General features: G+C 31.7%; 1 protein-coding gene across 1 annotated transcript in view; it reads right to left on the reverse strand.

Annotated features, from left to right (window-relative positions):
* Positions 1-2,117: 2,117 nt before the first annotated feature.
* Positions 2,118-21,742, reverse strand: part of LOC106578203 (serine/threonine-protein kinase DCLK2) — an 84,089-nt gene continuing 64,464 nt past the window's right edge. The window contains exons 14-15 of the mRNA XM_045711580.1: positions 2,692-2,772; positions 2,118-2,572 (exon numbers count right to left, since the gene is read on the reverse strand). Coding sequence (XP_045567536.1) covers positions 2,360-2,572; positions 2,692-2,772 — 294 coding nt within the window. The 3' untranslated portion in view covers positions 2,118-2,359. The remainder of the gene's footprint in view (positions 2,573-2,691; positions 2,773-21,742) is intronic.

The raw sequence follows: 21,742 nt of genomic DNA on the forward strand, positions 1-21,742 counted from the left end.
AACTCAACTCGCTGTGTTTGGAGGAGGAGGAATGCTGCCTATGACCCCAAGAACACCATCTCCACCGTCAAACATGGAGGTGGAAACATTATGCTTTGGGGGTGTTTTTCTGCTAAGGGGACAGGACAACTTCACCGCATCAAAGGGACAATGGACGGGGCCATGTACCGTCAAATCTTGGGTGAGAACCTCCTTCCCTCAGCCAGGGCATTGAAAATGGGTCGTGGATGGGTATTCAATGACCCAAAACACACGGCCAAGGCAACAAAGGAGTGGCTCAAGAAGAAGCACATTAAGGTCCTGGAGTGGCCTAGCCAGTCTCCAGACCTTAATCCCATAGAAAATCTGTGGAGGGAGCTGAAGGTTCGAGTTGCCAAACGTCAGCCTCGAAACCTTATTGACTTGGAGAAGATCTGCAAAGAGGAGTGGGACAAAATCCCTCCTGAGGTGTGTGCAAACCTGGTGGCCAACTACAAGAAACGTCTGACCTCTGTGATTGCCAACAAGGGTTTTGCCACCAAGTACTAAGTCATGTTTTGCAGAGGGGTCAAATACTTATTTCCCTCATTAAAATGCAAATCATTTTATAACATTTTTGACTTACATTTTTCTGGATTTTTTTGTTGTTATTCTGTCTCTCACTGTTCAAATAAACCTACTATTAAATTATAGACTGATCATTTCTATGTAAGTGGGCAAACGTACAAAATCAGCAGGGGATCAAATACTTTTTCCCCCACTATATCTAAACTGGTAGGAATCATGGTGTAATTATGTTAATTAGTCTATCTGCCAGCTATCTAAACTGGTAGGAATCATGGTCTAATTATGTTAATTAGTCTATCTGCCAGCTATCTAAACTGGTAGGAATCATGGTGTAATTATGTTAATTAGTCTAGCCAGCTATCTAAACTGGTAGGAATCATGGTCTAATTATGTTAATTAGTCTAGCCAGCTATTTAAACTGGTAGGAATCATGGTGTAATTATGTTAATTAGCCTAGCCAGCTATCTAAACTGGTAGGAATCATGGTGTAATTATGTTAATTAGCCTAGCCAGCTATCTAAACTGGTAGGAATCATGGTCTAATTATGTTAATTAGCCTAGCCAGCTATCTAAACTGGTAGGAATCATGGTGTAATTATGTTAATTAGTCTATCTGCCAGCTATCTAAACTGGTAGGAATCATGGTGTAATTATGTTAATTAGTCTATCTGCCAGCTATCTAAACTGGTAGGAATCATGGTGTAATTATGTTAATTAGTCTATCTGCCAGCTATCTAAACTGGTAGGAATCATGGTGTAATTATGTTAATTAGTCTATCTGCCAGCTATCTAAACTGGTAGGAATCATGGTGTAATTATGTTAATTAGTCTATCTGCCAGCTATCTAAACTGGTAGGAATCATGGTCTAATTATGTTAATTAGTCTATCTGCCAGCTATCTAAACTGGTAGGAATCATGGTGTAATTATGTTAATTAGTCTATCTGCCAGCTATCTAAACTGGTAGGAATCATGGTCTAATTATGTTAATTAGTCTATCTGCCAGCTATCTAAACTGGTAGGAATCATGGTGTAATTATGTTAATTAGTCTATCTGCCAGCTATCTAAACTGGTAGGAATCATGGTGTAATTATGTTAATTAGTCTAGCCAGCTATCTAAACTGGTAGGAATCATGGTCTAATTATGTTAATTAGTCTATCTGCCAGCTATCTAAACTGGTAGGAATCATGGTGTAATTATGTTAATTAGTCTATCTGCCAGCTATCTAAACTGGTAGGAATCATGGTCTAATTATGTTAATGAGTCTAGCCAGCTATCTAAACTGGTAGGAATCATGGTCTAATTATGTTAATGAGTCTATCTGCCAGCTATCTAAACTGGTAGGAATCATGGTCTAATTATGTTAATTAGTCTATCCAGCTATCTAAACTGGTAGGAATCATGGTGTAATTATGTTAATTAGTCTATCTGCCAGCTATCTAAACTGGTAGGAATCATGGTGTAATTATGTTAATTAGTCTATCTGCCAGCTATCTAAACTGGTAGGAATCATGGTGTAATTATGTTAATTAGTCTATCTGCCAGCTATCTAAACTGGTAGGAATCATGGTGTAATTATGTTAATTAGTCTAATTATGGGCTCCCATTGATTTTGTTAGTCACTCTCCTTCAGATATCATATTAAAAACTGCAAACATTTCTCTCCACCCACATGGCAAAATGTGTAGAATTGCAGGAAATGAGTTAGAAAATTGCTAAATCTTCACTCTACCCACGAGCCACCGCGGCCCCTCGTGATGAGTTAATATTTTTGGTGGGCCCCACCCCCATTCAAAGTTGCCCATCCCTTGCCTAGGGGCTGAAGTGGGATGTGTCCTCAGCAGAGGTAATAGATTTAGAGTTGGGATTAGTAGTGTTGTTGTGGGCGGGGCTACTCTGTGCTGCTGGGGTCATAGGGTCAAAGGTCGCTGTCGGGGTTGTAGGGGTCACTGGAAGGTCAGGGGTCACCGTAGCTGACGATAATGTCTCTGTGTTCACGTTTCTGCTCTCTAGAGTGGCCTCGTCCTGCAAAACACACACACACACACACGTTTATTCAGATGAGGGTAGAGGACGTTGTGGAGTTTGTGTCGGTCAGCGTGTAGGTGACGTGTGTGTGTGTGTGTGTGGGGGGGGGGGCCTACCGTAACCCAGGGGTGTGAGAGGACCTCCTCTGCTGAATAACGAATGTCCGCGTTCACCTGCAGCATCTCACCAATCAGCATCTAGGAAAGACGTCATGTGACAGTCAGTATGCAACATAGAAGCTATGTTTTCAAGGGCTATTTCTGAACTGCGTATATTTGTGTTCCACTACACTACGTGGTGCAGTGTACCATCTATCTACTGTTATACCATCTATCTACTGTTATACCATCTATCTACTGTTATACCATCTATCTACTGTTATACCATCTATCTACTGTTATACCATCTATCTAATGTTATACCATCTATCTACTGTTATACCATCTATCTACTGTTATACCATCTATCTACTGTTATACCATCTATCTAATGTTATACCCTCTATCTACTGTTATACCATCTATCTAATGTTGTACCATCTATCTACTGTTATACCATCTATCTACTGTTATACCATCTATCTACTGTTATACCATCTATCTAATGTTATACCATCTATCTACTGTTATACCATCTATCTAATGTTATACCATCTATCTACTGTTATACCATCTATCTACTGTTATACCATCTATCTAATGTTGTACCATCTATCTAATGTTATACCATCTATCTAATGTTGTACCATCTATCTACTGTTATACCATCTATCTATCTACTGTTATACCATCTATCTATCTACTGTTATACCATCTATCTACTGTTATACCATCTATCTACTGTTATACCATCTATCTATCTACTGTTATACCATCTATCTACTGTTATACCATCTATCTACTGTTATACCATCTATCTACTGTTATACCATCTATCTACTGTTATACCATCTATCTAATGTTATACCATCTATCTAATGTTATACCATCTATCTATCTACTGTTATACCATCTATCTAATGTTATACCATCTATCTATCTACTGTTATACCATCTATCTACTGTTATACCATCTATCTACTGTTATACCATCTATCTAATGTTATACCATCTATCTACTGTTATACCATCTATCTAATGTTATACCATCTATCTACTGTTATACCATCTATCTACTGTTATACCATCTATCTACTGTTATACCATCTATCTAATGTTATACCATCTATCTACTGTTATACCATCTATCTACTGTTATACCATCTATCTAATGTTATACCATCTATCTACTGTTATACCATCTATCTAATGTTATACCATCTATCTAATGTTGTACCATCTATCTATCTACTGTTATACCATCTATCTAATGTTATACCATCTATCTATCTACTGTTATACCATCTATCTAATGTTATACCCTCTATCTACTGTTATACCATCTATCTAATGTTATACCATCTATCTAATGTTGTACCATCTATCTACTGTTATACCATCTATCTACTGTTATACCATCTATCTACTGTTATACCATCTATCTAATGTTATACCATCTATCTCTGATCTATAATGTTGTACCATCTATCTACTGTTGTACCATCTATCTACTGTTATACCATCTATCTACTGTTATACCATCTATCTACTGTTATACCATCTATCTACTGTTATACCATCTATCTACTGTTATACCATCTATCTACTGTTATACCATCTATCTACTGTTATACCATCTATCTAATGTTATACCATCATCTATCTACTGTTATACCATCTATCTACTGTTATACCATCTATCTACTGTTATACCATCTATCTAATGTTATACCATCTATCTATGTCATCTATCTAATGTTATACCATCTATCTACTGTTGTACCATCTATCTACTGTTATACCATCTATCTATCTACTGTTATACCATCTATCTACTGTTATACCATCTATCTATTATGTTATACCATCTATCTACTGTTATACCATCTATCTACTGTTATACCATCTATCTACTGTTATACCATCTATCTATCTACTGTTATACCATCTATCTATCTACTGTTATACCATCTATCTATCTGTTATACCATCTATCTACTGTTATACCAATCTATCTACTGTTATACCATCTATCTACTGTTATACCATCTATCTACTGTTATACCATCTATCTACTGTTATACCATCTATCTACTGTTATACCATCTATCTACTGTTATACCATCTATCTACTGTTATACCATCTATCTAATGTTATACCATCTATCTACTGTTATACCATCTATCTACTGTTATACCATCTATCTACTGTTATACCATCTATCTACTGTTATACCATCTATCTACTGTTATACCATCTATCTAATGTTATACCATCTATCTACTGTTATACCATCTATCTACTGTTATACCATCTATCTACTGTTATACCATCTATCTAATGTTATACCATCTATCTAATGTTATACCATCTATCTATACTGTTATACCATCTATCTATCTACTGTTATACCATCTATCTATCTACTGTTATACCATCTATCTAATGTTATACCATCTATCTAATGTTATACCATCTATCTACTGTTATACCATCTATCTACTGTTATACCATCTATCTACTGTTATACCATCTATCTATCTACTGTTATACCATCTATCTACTGTTATACCATCTATCTACTGTTATACCATATACTGTTATACCATCTATCTACTGTTATACCATCTATCTAATGTTATACCATCTATCTACTGTTGTACCATCTTACCATCTATCTACTGTTATACCATCTATCTAATGTTATACCATCTAATCTACATGTTATACCATCTATCTAATGTTATACCATCTATCTACTGTTATACCATCTATCTAATGTTATACCATCTATCTACTGTTATACCATCTATCTATCTAATGTTATACCATCTATCTACTGTTATACCATCTATCTACTGTTATACCATCTATCTACTGTTATACCATCTATTACTGTTATACCATCTATCTACTGTTATACCATCTATCTAATGTTATACCATCTATCTACTGTTGTTATACCATCTATCTACTGTTATACCATCTATCTAATGTTATACCATCTATCTACTGTCTACCGTCTATCTATCTAATGTTATACCATCTATCTACTGTTATACCATCTATCTACTGTTATACCATCTATCTAATGTTATACCATCTATCTATCTACTGTTATACCATCTATCTAATGTTATACCATCTATCTACTGTTATACCATCTATCTAATGTTATACCTATCTATCTACTGTTATACCATCTATCTAATGTTATACCATCTATCTACTGTTATACCATCTATCTACTGTTATACCATCTATCTACTGTTATACCATCTATCTAATGTTATACCATCTATCTACTGTTATACCATCTATCTAATGTTATACCATCTATCTATCTACTGTTATACCATCTATCTATCTACTGTTATACCATCTATCTATCTAATGTTATACCATCTATCTACTGTTATACCATCTATCTACTGTTATACCATCTATCTACTGTTATACCACATCTATCTACTGTTATACCATCTATCTACTGTTATACCATCTATCTAATGTTATACCGCATCTATGTTATACCATCTATCTACTGTTATACCATCATCTATCTACTGTTATACCATCTATCTACGATGTTATACCATCTATCTATCTGTTATACCATCTATCTACTGTTATACCATCTATCTACTGTTATACCATCTATCTAATGTTATACCATCTATCTACTGTTATACCATCTATCTACTGTTATACCATCTATCTACATGTTATACCATCTATCTACTGTTATACCATCTATCTACTGTTATACCATCTATCTACTGTTATACCATCTATCTACTGTTATACCATCTATCTAATGTTATACCATCTATCTACTGTTATACCATCTATCTACTGTTATACCATCTATCTACTGTTATACCATCTATCTATCTGTTATACCATCTATCTACTGTTATACCATCTATCTACTGTTATACCATCTATCTATCTACTGTTATACCATCTATCTACTGTTATACCATCTATCTATCTTTGTTATACCATCTATCTACTGTTATACCATCTATCTACTGTTATACCATCTATCTACATGTTATACCATCTATCTAATGTTATACCATCTATCTACTGTTATACCATCTATCTAATGTTATACCATCTATCTACTGTTATACCATCTATCTAATGTTATACCATCTATCTATCTACTGTTATACCATCTATCTACTGTTATACCATCTATCTACTGTTATACCATCTATCTACTGTTATACCATCTATCTACTGTTATACCATCTATCTACTGTTATACCGTCCATCTATCTAATGTTATACCATCTATCTACTGTTATACCATCATCTATCTATCTACTGTTATACCATCTATCTACTGTTATACCATCTATCTACTGTTATACCATCCATCTATCTAATGTTATACCATCTATCTAATGTTATACCATCTATCTATCTACTGTTATACCATCTATCTATCTACTGTTATACCATCTATCTACTGTTATACCACTATCTATGCTAACCATCTATCTACTGTTATACCATCTATCTAATGTTATACCATCTATCTAATGTTATACCATCTATCTATCTAATGTTATACCATCTATCTACTGTTATACCATCTATCTACTGTTATACCATCTATCTAATGTTATACCATCTATCTACTGTTATACCATCTATCTAATGTTATACCATCTATCTACTGTTATACCATCTATCTACTGTTATACCATCTATCTACTGTTATACCATCTATCTACTGTTATACCATCTATCTAATGTTATACCATCTATCTATCTACTGTTATACCATCTATCTACATGTTATACCATCTATCTACTGTTATACCATCTATCTACTGTTATACCATCTATCTACTGTTATACCATCTATCTAATGTTATACCATCTATCTACTGTTATACCATCTATCTACTGTTATACCATCTATCTAATGTTATACCATCTATCTACTGTTATACCATCTATCTACTGTTATACCGTCATCTATCTAATGTTATACCATCTATCTACTGTTATACCATCTATCTACTGTTATACCATCTATCTACTGTTATACCATCTATCTACTGTTATACCATCTATCTAATGTTATACCATCTATCTAATGTTATACCATCTATCTACTGTTATACCATCTATCTACTGTTATACCATCTATCTAATGTTATACCATCTATCTAATGTTATACCATCTATCTATCATGTTATACCCTATCTATCTACTGTTATACCATCTATCTATCTAATGTTATACCATCTATCTACTGTTATACCATCTATCTACTGTTATACCATCTATCTACTGTTATACCATCTATCTAATGTTATACCATCTATCTAATGTTATACCATCTATCTATCTACTGTTATACCATCTATCTACTGTTATACCATCTATCTACTGTTATACCATCTATCTATCTACTGTTATACCATCTATCTATCTAATGTTATACCATCTATCTAATGTTGTACCATCTATCTAATGTTATACCATCTATCTACTGTTATACCATCTATCTACTGTTATACCATCTATCTACTGTTATACCATCTATCTACTGTTATACCATCTATCTATCTACTGTTATACCATCTATCTACTGTTATACCATCTATCTACTGTTATACCATCTATCTACTGTTATACCATCTATCTACTGTTATACCATCTATCTAATGTTATACCATCTATCTACTGTTATACCATCTATCTACTGTTATACCATCTATCTACTGTTATACCATCTATCTACTGTTATACCATCTATCTAATGTTATACCCTATCTATCTACTGTTATACCATCTATCTACTGTTATACCATCTATCTACTGTTATACCATCTATCTAATGTTATACCATCTATCTACTGTTATACCATCTACTCTCCATCTATCTAATGTTATACCATCTATCTACTGTTATACCATCTATCTAATGTTATACCATCTATCTACTGTTATACCATCTATCTACTGTTATACCATCTATCTACTGTTATACCATCTATCTACTGTTATACCATCTATCTAATGTTATACCATCTATCTAATGTTATACCATCTATCTATCTACTGTTATACCATCTATCTACTGTTATACCATCTATCTACTGTTATACCATCTATCTACTGTTATACCATCTATCTACTGTTATACCATCTATCTACTGTTATACCATCTATCTAATGTTATACCATCTATCTAATGTTATACCATCTATCTAATGTTATACCATCTATCTACTGTTATACCATCTATCTACTGTTATACCATCTATCTACTGTTATACCATCTATCTACTGTTATACCATCTATCTACTGTTATACCATCTATCTACTGTTATACCCCATCTATCTACTGTTATACCATCTATCTAATGTTATACCATCTATCTATCTGTTATACCATCTATCTACTGTTATACCATCTATCTACTGTTATACCATCTATCTACTGTTATACCATCTATCTCTAGTTATACCATCTATCTAATGTTGTACCTCTATCTAGTTATACCATCTATCTAATGTTATACCATCTATCTATCTACTGTTATACCATCTATCTACTGTTATACCATCTATCTAATGTTATACCATCTATCTACTGTTATACCATCTATCTACTGTTATACCATCTATCTAATGTTATACCATCTATCTACTGTTATACCATCTATCTACTGTTATACCATCTATCTAATGTTATACCATCTATCTACTGTTATACCATCTATCTAATGTTATACCATCTATCTAATGTTATACCATCTATCTACTGTTATACCATCTATCTACTGTTATACCATCTATCTAATGTTATACCATCTATCTATCTAATGTTATACCATCTATCTATCTACTGTTATACCATCTATCTAATGTTATACCATCTATCTACTGTTATACCATCTATCTACTGTTATACCATCTATCTACTGTTATACCATCTATCTAATGTTATACCATCTATCTAATGTTATACCATCTATCTATCTACTGTTATACCATCTATCTATCTACTGTTATACCATCTATCTACTGTTATACCAATCTATCTACTGTTATACCATCTATCTACTAATGTTATACCATCTATCTAATGTTGTACCATCTATCTAATGTTATACCATCTATCTAATGTTATACCATCTATCTACTGTTATACCATCTATCTACTGTTATACCATCTATCTACTGTTATACCATCTATCTATCTACTGTTATACCATCTATCTATCTACTGTTATACCATCTATCTACTGTTATACCATCTATCTACTGTTATACCATCTATCTATGACTGTTATACCATCTATCTACTGTTATACCATCTATCTACTGTTATACCATCTATCTAATGTTATACCATCTATCTACTGTTATACCATCTATCTACTGTTATACCATCTATCTATCTACTGTTATACCATCTATCTAATGTTATACCATCTATCTATACCATCTATCTACTGTTATACCATCTATCTAATGTTATACCATCTATCTACTGTTATACCATCTATCTACTGTTATACCATCTATCTACTGTTATACCATCTATCTGCTGTTATACCATCTATCTACTGTTATACCATCTATCTACTGTTATACCATCTATCTACTGTTATACCATCTATCTATCTACTGTTATACCATCTATCTAATGTTATACCATCTATCTACTGTTATACCATCTATCTACTGTTATACCATCTATCTAATGTTATACCATCTATCTACTGTTATACCATCTATCTACTGTTATACCATCTATCTACTGTTATACCATCTATCTAATGTTATACCATCTATCTACTGTTATACCATCTATCTACTGTTATACCATCTATCTACTGTTATACCATCTATCTAATGTTATACCATCTATCTATCTACTGTTATACCATCTATCTATCTACTGTTATACCATCTATCTATCTACTGTTATACCATCTATCTACTGTTATACCATCTATCTACTGTTATACCATCTATCTACTGTTATACCATCTATCTACTGTTATACCATCTATCTAATGTTATACCGTCTATCTATCTACTGTTATACCATCTATCTACTGTTATACCATCTATCTACTGTTATACCATCTATCTACTGTTATACCATCTATCTACTGTTATACCATCTATCTACTGTTATACCATCTATCTACTGTTGTACCATCTATCTACTGTTATACCATCTATCTAATGTTATATATGTATCCATCTATCTACTGTTATACCATCTATCTAATGTTATACCATCTATCTACTGTTATACCATCTATCTACTGTTATACCATCTATCTACTGTTATACCATCTATCTAATGTTATACCATCTATCTACTGTTATACCATCTATCTACTGTTATACCATCTATCTACTGTTATACCATCTATCTATCTACTGTTATACCATCTATCTAATGTTATACCATCTATCTACTGTTATACCATCTATCTACTGTTATACCATCTATCTACTGTTATACCATCTATCTAATGTTATACCATCTATCTACTGTTATACCATCATCTATCTACTGTTATACCATCTATCTATCTGATGTTATACCATCTATCTAATGTTATACCATCTATCTACTGTTATACCATCTATCTACTGTTATACCATCTATCTACTGTTATACCATCTATCTACTGTTATACCATCTATCTACTGTTATACCATCTATCTACTGTTATACCATCTATCTACTGTTATACCATCTATCTACTGTTATACCATCTATCTAATGTTATACCATCTATCTACTGTTATACCATCTATCTATCTAATGTTATACCATCTATCTACTGTTATACCATCTATCTACTGTTATACCATCTATCTACTGTTATACCATCTATCTATCTAATGTTATACCATCTATCTATCTATGTTATACCATCTATCTATCTACTGTTATACCATCTATCTATCTACTGTTATACCATCTATCTACTGTTATACCATCTATCTACTGTTATACCATCTATCTACTGTTATACCATCTATCTATCTATGTTATACCATCTATCTACTGTTATACCATCTATCTAATGTTATACCATCTATCTACTGTTATACCATCTATCTACTGTTATACCATCTATCTACTGTTATACCATCTATCTACTGTTATACCATCTATCTACTGTTATACCATCTATCTACTGTTATACCATCTATCTACTGTTATACCATCTATCTACTGTTATACCATCTATCTACTGTTATACCATCTATCTACTGTTATACCATCTATCTAATGTTATACCATCTATCTACTGTTATACCATCTATCTATCTACTGTTATACCATCTATCTACTGTTATACCATCTATCTATCTATGTTATACCATCTATCTACTGTTATACCATCTATCTACTGTTATACCATCTATCTACTGTTATACCATCTATCTACTGTTATACCATCTATCTAATGTTATACCATCTATCTACTGTTATACCATCTATCTACTGTTATACCATCTATCTACTGTTATACCATCTATCTAATGTTATACCATCTATCTACTGTTATACCATCTATCTACTGTTATACCATCTATCTATCTACTGTTATACCATCTATCTACTGTTATACCATCTATCTACTGTTATACCATCTATCTACTGTTATACCATCTATCTACTGTTATACCATCTATCTACTGTTATACCATCTATCTATCTAATGTTATACCATCTATCTAATGTTATACCATCTATCTACTGTTATACCATCTATCTACTGTTATACCATCTATCTACTGTTATACCATCTATCTAATGTTATACCATCTATCTACTGTTATACCATCTATCTAATGTTATACCATCTATCTAATGTTATACCATCTATCTATCTAATGTTATACCATCTATCTACTGTTATACCATCTATCTACTGTTATACCATCTATCTAATGTTATACCATCTATCTACTGTTATACCATCTATCTACTGTTATACCATCTATCTACTGTTATACCATCTATCTACTGTTATACCATCTATCTACTGTTATACCATCTATCTACTGTTATACCATCTATCTAATGTTATACCATCTATCTATCTACTGTTATACCATCTATCTAATGTTATACCATCTATCTACTGTTATACCATCTATCTACTGTTATACCATCTATCTAATGTTATACCATCTATCTATCTACTGTTATACCATCTATCTACTGTTATACCATCTATCTAATGTTATACCATCTATCTACTGTTATACCATCTATCTACTGTTATACCATCTATCTACTGTTATACCATCTATCTACTGTTATACCATCTATCTACTGTTATACCATCTATCTACTGTTATACCCATCTATCTACTGTTATACCATCTATCTATGTCATCTGTTATACCATCTATCTACTGTTATACCATCTATCTACTGTTATACCATCTATCTAATGTTATACCATCTATCTACTGTTATACCATCTATCTACATGTTATACCATCTATCTATCTACTGTTATACCATCTATCTATCTAATGTTATACCATCTATCTACTGTTATACCATCTATCTACTGTTATACCATCTATCTACTGTTATACCATCTATCTAATGTTATACCATCTATCTACTGTTATACCATCTATCTACTACTGTTATACCATCTATCTACTGTTATACCCTATCTATCTAATGTTATACCATCTATCTACTGTTATACCATCTATCTACTGTTATACCATCTATCTAATGTTATACCATCTATCTACTGTTATACCATCTATCTAATGTTATACCATCTATCTAATGTTATACCATCTATCTACTGTTATACCATCTATCTACTGTTATACCATCTATCTAATGTTATACCATCTATCTACTGTTATACCATCTATCTACTGTTATACCATCTATCTACTGTTATACCATCTATCTACTGTTATACCATCTATCTAATGTTATACCATCTATCTACTGTTATACCATCTATCTACTGTTATACCATCTATCTAATGTTATACCATCTATCTACTGTTATACCATCTATCTAATGTTATACCATCTATCTATGTTATACCATCTATCATCTACTGTTATACCATCTATCTACTGTTATACCATCTATCTACTGTTATACCATCTATCTACTGTTATACCATCTATCTACTGTTATACCATCTATCTACTGTTATACCATCTATCTACTGTTATACCATCTATCTACTGTTATACCATCTATCTCTATCTATCTAATGTTATACCATCTATCTACTGTTATACCATCTATCTATCTACTGTTATACCATCTATCTACTGTTATACCATCTATCTACTGTTATACCATCTATCTACTGTTATACCATCTATCTACTGTTATACCATCTATCTATCTACTGTTATACCATCTATCTACTGTTATACCATCTATCTACTGTTATACCATCTATCTACTGTTATACCATCTATCTATCTACTGTTATACCATCTATCTACTGTTATACCATCTATCTAATGTTATACCATCTATCTACTGTTATACCATCTATCTACTGTTATACCATCTATCTAATGTTATACCATCTATCTAATGTTATACCATCTATCTATCTACTGTTATACCATCTATCTACTGTTATACCATCATCTATCTACTGTTATACCATCTATCTACTGTTATACCATCTATCTACTGTTATACCATCTATCTAATGTTATACCATCCTATCTACTGTTATACCATCTATCTACTGTTATACCATCTATCTAATGTTATACCATCTATCTACTGTTATACCATCTATCTACTGTTATACCATCTATCTAATGTTATACCATCTATCTATCTACTGTTATACCATCTATCTACTGTTATACCATCTATCTACTGTTATACCATCTATCTACTGTTATACCATCTATCTACTGTTATACCATCTATCTACTGTTATACCATCTATCTAATGTTATACCATCTATCTACTGTTATACAATCTATCTACTGTTATACCATCTATCTACTGTTATACCATCTATCTACTGTTATACCATCTATCTACTGTTATACCATCTATCTACTGTTATACCATCTATCTACTGTTATACCATCTATCTAATGTTATACCATCTATCTATCTACTGTTATACCATCTATCTATCTAATGTTATACCATCTATCTACTGTTATACCATCTATCTAATGTTATACCATCTATCTACTGTTATACCATCTATCTAATGTTATACCATCTATCTACTGTTATACCATCTATCTAATGTTATACCATCTATCTACTGTTATACCATCTATCTAATGTTATACCATCTATCTATCTAATGTTATACCATCTATCTATCTACTGTTATACCATCTATCTACTGTTATACCATCTATCTATCATGTTATACCATCTATCTACTGTTATACCATCTATCTAATGTTATACCATCTATCTACTGTTATACCATCTATCTATCTACTGTTATACCATCTATCTAATGTTATACCATCTATCTATCTAATGTTATACCATCTATCTATCTAATGTTATACCATCTATCTAATGTTATACCATCTATCTAATGTTATACCATCTATCTACTGTTATACCATCTATCTACTGTTATACCATCTATCTACTGTTATACCTATCTATCTACTGTTATACCATCTATCTACTGTTATACCATCTATCTACTGTTATACCATCTATCTACTGTTATACCATCTATCTACTGTTATACCATCTATCTACTGTTATACCATCTATCTATCTACTGTTATACCATCTATCTAATGTTATACCTCTATCTATCTACTGTTATACCATCTATCTACTGTTATACCATCTATCTACTGTTATACCATCTATCTACTGTTATACCATCTATCTACTGTTATACCATCTATCTACTGTTTACCGTCTACTGGTTATACCATCTATCTACTGTTATACCATCTATCTAATGTTATACCATCTATCTACTGTTATACCATCTATCTAACTGTTATACCATCTATCTACTGTTATACCATCTATCTACTGTTATACCATCTATCTACTGTTATACCATCTATCTACTGTTATACCATCTATCTACTGTTATACCATCTATCTACTGTTATACCATCTATTTCTAATGTTATACCATCTACTTCTACTGTTATACCATCTCCATCTATCTACTGTTATACCATCTATCTTCACTGTTATACCATCTATCTATCATGTTATACCATCCTATCTATCTACTGTTATACCATCTACACCATCTATCTACTGTTATACCATCTATCTACTGTTATACCATCTATCTAATGTTATACCATCTATCTACTGTTATACCATCTATCTACTGTTATACCATCTATCTACTGTTATACCATCTATCTACTGTTATACCATCTATCTACTGTTATACCATCTATCTACTGTTATACCATCTATCTACTGTTATACCATCTATCTAATGTTATACCATCTATCTACTGTTATACCATCTATCTCAATGTTATACCATCTATCTGTGTTATACCTATCTGCTGTTATACCATCTATCTCTGCTGTTATGCCATCTATCTATCTTGTTATACCATCTATCTCATGTTATACCATCTATCTCGCTGTTTGCCGTCTATCTACTGTTATACCGTCTATCTGTGTTATACCATCTATCTATTTGCTGTTATACTATCTATCTAATGTTATACTCTTATCTGCTGTTATACCATCTATCTAATGTTATACCATCTATCTGCTGTTATACCATCTATCTACTGTTATACCGTCTATCTACTGTTATACCATCTATCTACTGTTATACCATCTATCTAATGTTACCACTTCTGTTATACCATCTATCTACTGTTATACCATCTATCTATCTGTTATACCATCTATCTACTGTTATACCATCTATCTACTGTTATACCATCTATCTACTGATGTTATACCATCTATCTAATGTTATACTATCTATCTACTGTTATACCATCTATCTACTGTTATACCATCTATCTACTGTTATACCATCTATCTACTGTTATACCATCTATCTACTGTTATACCATCTATCTACTGTTATACCATCTATCTATGTTATACCATCTATCTACTGTTATACCATCTATCTACTGTTATACCATCTATCTATCTAATGTTATACCATCTATCTATCTACTGTTATACCATCTATCTACTGTTATACCATCTATCTACTGTTATACCATCTATCTACTGTTATACCATCTATCTAATGTTATACCATCTATCTACTGTTATACCATCTATCTCCGTTTACCATCTATCTACTGTTATACCATCTATCTAATGTTATACCATCTATCTACTGTTATACCATCTATCTACTGTTATACCATCTATCTAATGTTATACCATCTATCTACTGTTATACCATCTATCTATCTCGCTGTTATACCATCTATCTAATGTTATACCATCTATCTACTGTTATACCATCTATCTACTGTTATACCATCTATCTACTGTTATACCATCTAATCTATCTACTGTTATACCATCCTATCTACTGTTATACCATCTATCTAATGTTATACCATCTATCTAATGTTATACCTATCTATCTACTGTTATACCCATCTATCTACTGTTATACCATCTATCTATCTAATGTTATACCATCTATCTAATGTTATACCATCTATCTACTGTTATACCATCTATCTACTGTTATACCATCTATCTAATGTTATACCATCTATCTACTGTTATACCATCTATCTATCTACTGTTATACCTCATCTATCTACTGTTATACCATCTATCTAATGTTATACCATCTATCTACTGTTATACATCATCTATCTACTGTTATACCATCTATCTAATGTTATACCATCACTATCTAATGTTATACCATCTATCTACTGTTATACCATCTATCTAATGTTATACCATCTATCTATCTACTGTTATACCTCTATCTATCTAATGTTATACCATCTATCTACTGTTATACCATCTATCTACTGTTATACCATCTATCTACTGTTATACCATCTATCTACATGTTATACCAATCTATCTACTGTTATACCATCTATCTACTGTTATACCATCTATCTAATGTTATACCATCTATCTACTGTTATACCATCTATCTATCTACTGTTATACCATCTATCTACTGTTATACCATCTATCTACTGTTATACCATCTATCTAATGTTATACCATCTATCTACTGTTATACCATCTATCTACTGTTATACCATCTATCTACTGTTATACCATCTATCTACTGTTATACCATCTATCTACTGTTATACCTATCTATCTAATGTTATACCATCTATCTACTGTTATACCTATCTATCTACTGTTATACCATCTATCTACTGTTATACCCTATCTATCTACTGTTATACCATCTATCTACTGTTATACCATCTATCTACTGTTATACCATCTATCTAATGTTATACCATCTATCTAACTGTTATACCATCATCTATCTACTGTTATACCATCTATCTACATGTTATACCATCTATCTATCTACTGTTATACCATCTATCTATCTAATGTTATACCATCTATCTAATGTTATACCATCTATCTAATGTTATACCATCTATCTACTGTTATACCATCTATCTACTGTTATACCATCTATCTACTGTTATGTATACCATCTATCTACTGTTATACCATCTATCTACTGTTATACCATCTATCTACTGTTATACCATCTATCTACTGTTATACCATCTATCTACTGTTATACCATCTATCTATCTACTGTTATACCATCTATCTAATGTTATACCATCTATCTACTGTTATACCATCTATCTACTGTTATACCATCTATCTACTGTTATACCATCTATCTATCTACTGTTATACCATCTATCTAATGTTATACCATCTATCTACTGTTATACCATCTATCTACTGTTATACCATCTATCTACTGTTATACCATCTATCTACTGTTATACCATCTATCTATCTAATGTTATACCATCTATCTACTGTTATACCATCTATCTATCTACTGTTATACCATCTATCTACTGTTATACCATCTATCTACTGTTATACCATCTATCTACTGTTATACCATCTATCTAATGTTATACCATCTATCTACTGTTATACCATCTATCTACTGTTATACCATCTATCTACTGTTATACCATCTATCTACTGTTATACCATCTATCTAATGTTATACCATCTATCTACTGTTATACCATCTATCTAATGTTATACCATCTATCTACTGTTATACCATCTATCTACTGTTATACCATCTATCTACTGTTATACCATCTATCTACTGTTATACCATCTATCTAATGTTATACCATCTATCTACTGTTATACCATCTATCTACTGTTATACCATCTATCTATCTACTGTTATACCATCTATCTACTGTTATACCATCTATCTACTGTTATACCATCTATCTACTGTTATACCATCTATCTAATGTTATACCATCTATCTAATGTTATACCATCTATCTAATGTTATACCATCTATCTATCTAATGTTATACCATCTATCTATCTACTGTTATACCATCTATCTATCTAATGTTATACCATCTATCTACTGTTATACCATCTATCTAATGTTATACCATCTATCTACTGTTATACCATCTATCTACTGTTATACCATCTATCTACTGTTATACCATCTATCTACTGTTATACCATCTATCTATCTACTGTTATAACCATCTATCTAATGTTATACCATCTATCTACTGTTATACCATCTATCTACTGTTATACCATCTATCTACTGTTATACCATCTATCTAATGTTATACCATCTATCTAATGTTATACCATCTATCTACTGTTATACCATCTATCTAATGTTATACCATCTATCTAATCTACTGTTATACCATCTATCTATCTATGTTATACCATCTATCTATCTACTGTTATACCATCTATCTTCTATGTTATACCATCTATCTACTGTTATACCATCTATCTAATGTTATACCATCTATCTACTGTTATACCATCTATCTAATGTTATACCATCTATCTACTGTTATACCATCTATCTATCTACTGTTATACCATCTATCTATCTACTGTTATACCATCTATCTATCTAATGTTATACCATCTATCTACTGTTATACCATCATCTATCTAATGTTATACCATCTATCTAATGTTATACCATCTATCTACTGTTATACCATCTATCTACTCTATCTACTGTTATACCATCTATCTACTGTTATACCATCTATCTAATGTTATACCATCTATCTATCTACTGTTATACCATCTATCTATCTAATGTTATACCATCTATCTACTGTTATACCATCTATCTACTGTTATACCATCTATCTACTGTTATACCATCTATCTACTGTTATACCATCTATCTACTGTTATACCATCTATCTAATGTTATACCATCTATCTACTGTTATACCATCTATCTAATGTTATACCTCTATCTATCTACTGTTATACCATCTATCTAATGTTATACCATCTATCTACTGTTATACCATCTATCTACTGTTATACCATCTATCTACTGTTATACCATCTATCTAATGTTATACCATCTATCTATCTACTGTTATACCATCTATCTAATGTTATACCATCTATCTATCTACTGTTATACCATCTATCTACTGTTATACCATCTATCTGCTGTTATACCATCTATCTACTGTTATGCCATCTATCTACTGTTATACCATCTATCTACTGTTATACCATCTATCTATCTACTGTTATACAATCTATCTACTGTTATACCATCTATCTAATGTTATACCATCTATCTACTGTTATACCATCTATCTACTGTTATACCATCTATCTAATGTTATACCATCTATCTACTGTTATACCATCTATCTACTGTTATACCATCTATCTTGTTATACCATCTATCTACTGTTATACCATCTATCTACTGTTATACCATCTATCTAATGTTATACCATCTATCTACTGTTATACCATCTATCTACTGTTATACCATCTATCTAATGTTATATCATCTATCTACTGTTATACCATCTATCTATCTAATGTTATACCATCTATCTACTGTTATACCATCTATCTAATGTTATACCATCTATCTACTGTTATACCATCTATCTAATTTTTACCATCTATCTAATGTTATACCATCTATCTACTGTTATACCATCTATCTATCTACTGTTATACCATCTATCTACTGTTATACCATCTATCTATCTACTGTTATACCATCTATCTATCTACTGTTATACCATCTATCTAATGTTGTACCATCTATCTACTGTTATACCATCTATCTACTGTTATACCATCTATCTAATGTTATACCATCTATCTACTGTTATACCATCTATCTACTGTTATACCATCATCTATCTACTGTTATACCATCTATCTACTGTTATACCATCTATCTACTGTTATACCATCTATCTACTGTTATACCATCTATCTACTGTTATACCATCTATCTACTGTTATACCATCTATCTAATGTTATACCATCTATCTACTGTTATACCATCTATCATCTGCTGTTATACCATCTATCTATCTAATGTTATACCATCTATCTACTGTTATACCATCTATCTACTGTTATACCATCTATCTAATGTTATACCATCTATCTACTGTTATACCATCTATCTACTGTTATACCATCTATCTACTGTTATACCATCTATCTATCTACTGTTATACCATCTATCTAATGTTATACCATCTATCTACTGTTATACCATCTATCTACTGTTATACCATCTATCTACTGTTATACCATCTATCTACTGTTATACTATCTATCTACTGTTATACCATCTATCTAATGTTATACCATCTATCTACTGTTATACCATCTATCTAATGTTATACCATCTATCTATCTATGTTATACCATCTATCTATCTAATGTTATACCATCTATCTATCTAATGTTATACCATCTATCTACTGTTATACCATCTATCTACTGTTATACCATCTATCTAATGTTATACCATCTATC

The sequence above is a fragment of the Salmo salar genome, unplaced genomic scaffold, assembly GCF_905237065.1.
Source record: "Salmo salar unplaced genomic scaffold, Ssal_v3.1, whole genome shotgun sequence".
NCBI classification, from domain to species: Eukaryota; Metazoa; Chordata; class Actinopteri; order Salmoniformes; family Salmonidae; genus Salmo; species Salmo salar.